Genomic DNA, 2,500 nt, shown 5'->3' with positions numbered 1-2,500 from the left:
GACAGTGACTCTGTGAAGACACAACTGCCCTTCCCCACGCAGGTACAGGTTTGTTTCTGCACAGGGGGATGAAACATCACCCCATCTGGACAGAAGATCTGCACTGGGCTGAGTTATTGGCATTTAGTGAAATCTGTATGAACACAGAATCTGTGTGTTGTCAGTGCGAGTGTTGTCAGTGTGAGTGTTGTCAGTGTGAGTGTTGTCAGTGTGAGTGTTGACAGTGTGAGTGTTGTCAGTGTGAGTATTGTCAGTGTGAGTATTGTCAGTGTGAGTGTTGACAGTGTGAGTGTTGACAGTGTGAGTGTTGTCAGTGTGAGTGTTGTCAGTGTCCTCCGTCATGACCAGATCAGTTTTGCAAACACGGACACGGGACAGTTTTGCTGTGAGCTGATGGATTTAGGAACATCAGCAAATGGAAATAATCTGTCTAGATTCCCGGCTTCACTCCAAACTGAGGGTTACGAAATCAAAAGTGATATGATTTCGGCTGGTATAATTATCCTAATATATAATTATTGCTGTTATTAAGTGCTAATGTGACATGAAACCTAAGACCATCTAGCTATCTGCCGTCAGTAGTAGGATGTTGTTAATAAAGAAGTGTGTTAATACCAGTTCCACAGTGGCAGTAGAATCTCACAGGGTGGAACTGTAATGTAAGATCATGAGATCATGTCACAAACAAGGAGCTTGTATGGGATGTAAACATGTCTGTTTACGTGTATAGTGTTTCCTCCTGTATTTGTAAAAGGTCCGATATATATATACTGAACTAAAATAATTTTTTATTGTAGTAATGCTATAGTAATGTTGTAGTAATGTGTAATGTTGTAGTACTGCTGTAGTAATGCTGTAATAATGCTATAGTACTGCTGTAGTACCAATGTAGTAATGCTGTAGTAACACTGTAGTACTGCTGTAGTAAAGCTGTAGTACTGCTGTAGTAACACTGTAGTACTGCTGTAGTAACGCTGTAGTAACACTGTAGTACTGCTGTAGTAACACTGTAGTACTGCTATAGTAACACTGAATTACTGCTATAGTGTGTAAGGCATTTTATTTACAATGATGTGGACAGTGTCTTCATAAACACTTCCTTATATTTACAGTGTCTAAATAAACACTTTTATTTGTAATATTTTTTGATGATTGTTTGATGTCACAATTGTTTCTTGAGTTCCATTGGAACAATCCATGATTGTTAACAAATATTCTTGTCCCCCATTTTTACATATTAACAACATACAAATATGATAAGTAAAAACATATAACTTCTAAAGATAATTCTTAAAAAGCACTCACTTAAAACTGCTTATAAGTAAAAAAAACTATTCTTTTTTATATTTAATTCATCACAGTTGATCCAGATAAACAACCCTGCTTCAGAAAGACACCGCTGTGTTTATGGGATGTTAGTCAGTGACATTAGGAACATGGGAACACTCATGTTCTGATTTCAGAACCAGCGTTCACAGCCTGTTCTGTACAGTTCTGACCGGGTGAGATTGGGTCTACCCGACCCAGTGTGCACCTACGTGGACGTGAGTCTTTCTGACTAGCTACAGTTAGCTTTAAAATATTTCTTAATGTTGCTTAGCAACACTAAATCATTCTTGTGAGTACAAGGCTAGACAAGGGAACTGACCCCGGCTCCAGGCCCGGTTCAGGAAAGAGGCGGGGCCTGGAGTCAGGGGTGGAGGTGTGGCCTGGTGTCAGGGGTGGGCGGGGCTTCAGGCTTTGAGCTGCTGGGCTGTGAGCCCTTATATGAAGAAGTAGCTGTCGGAGGAGCTGTTAGGAGCACAGTTATTATCAGCACATACTGGACTGACACATGTGGGCGGTTCCTGCTGCGTTACCAGGGCGGAGTCTCTGTTGCCAGAGACCTCAAAGTCCACCAGTTGCTCCCCATCGCTCAGACTCAAGTTGCATTCCCTGCTGTCGCCCCCGGTGACCTCTTCGGTGGGCGGGGCCGTTTGTTGTCGTGTCTTTTTGGCGGCCAGTTTCTCGATCTCCTGGTGAAGCTCCTCGTTCCTCTGTTTCCACTGGCGGAACCTCACCGGCGTGAGCTCAGAATCCTCCAGGAGATTATTGATGATCTGCAACTCCGCCTCTTTTGCCTGGAAGAGGGATTTAGCCAATCAGAACAGTGCCAACATGCCAGAGTAGAAAACATACCTTTATGATTCCAATATAAACCAGATCACAATCATATGCACAAGTACATTTAGAATGTTTACACTTTTTCATGCGTTTAAGGTGTCTTAATTTGTTCATTAGACATAGTGATACACTGAGCAGAGAAATAACTGTTATCTTAAGAAGTACACAGGAGTGTGTGTGTGTGTGTGTGTGTGTGTGTGTGTGTGTGTGTGTGTGTGTGTGTGTGTGTGTGTGTGTGTGTGCAGACTGCCTGCAACAGTGATAATACTGGAAATACAAATAAAATTATACTGGCCAGTCCCAGAGCGTGGTGAGACCACGCCTCACCTTCAGTGTG

General features: G+C 42.5%; 2 protein-coding genes across 3 annotated transcripts in view; one reads left to right on the top strand and one right to left on the bottom strand.

Annotated features, from left to right (window-relative positions):
- The window catches only part of cldn23l (claudin 23-like), a 1,044-nt gene extending 979 nt beyond the window's left edge, over nucleotides 1-65 (top strand). Inside the window, 1 exon segment of the mRNA XM_076978175.1 lies at nucleotides 1-65. This exon segment is cut by the window's left edge and continues 179 nt beyond it. The gene's annotated coding sequence lies outside the window, so the exon portion shown is untranslated.
- Nucleotides 66-1,043: 978 nt separating this feature from the next.
- The window catches only part of cnksr1 (connector enhancer of kinase suppressor of Ras 1), a 39,802-nt gene continuing 38,345 nt past the window's right edge, over nucleotides 1,044-2,500 (bottom strand). For both annotated transcript variants that reach the window (XM_076978173.1, XM_076978174.1), the window contains exons 20-21: nucleotides 2,491-2,500; nucleotides 1,044-2,120 (exon numbers count right to left, since the gene is read on the bottom strand). The exon at nucleotides 2,491-2,500 is cut by the window's right edge and continues 175 nt beyond it. In XM_076978173.1, coding sequence (XP_076834288.1) covers nucleotides 1,764-2,120; nucleotides 2,491-2,500 — 367 coding nt within the window. In that variant the 3' untranslated portion in view covers nucleotides 1,044-1,763. The remainder of the gene's footprint in view (nucleotides 2,121-2,490) is intronic.

This window comes from Brachyhypopomus gauderio, chromosome 17 (genome assembly GCF_052324685.1).
Source record: "Brachyhypopomus gauderio isolate BG-103 chromosome 17, BGAUD_0.2, whole genome shotgun sequence".
Classification (NCBI taxonomy): domain Eukaryota; kingdom Metazoa; phylum Chordata; class Actinopteri; order Gymnotiformes; family Hypopomidae; genus Brachyhypopomus; species Brachyhypopomus gauderio.
Note: the sequence above shows the minus strand (reverse complement) of the source record. Positions and strands in the feature narration are given on the sequence as shown.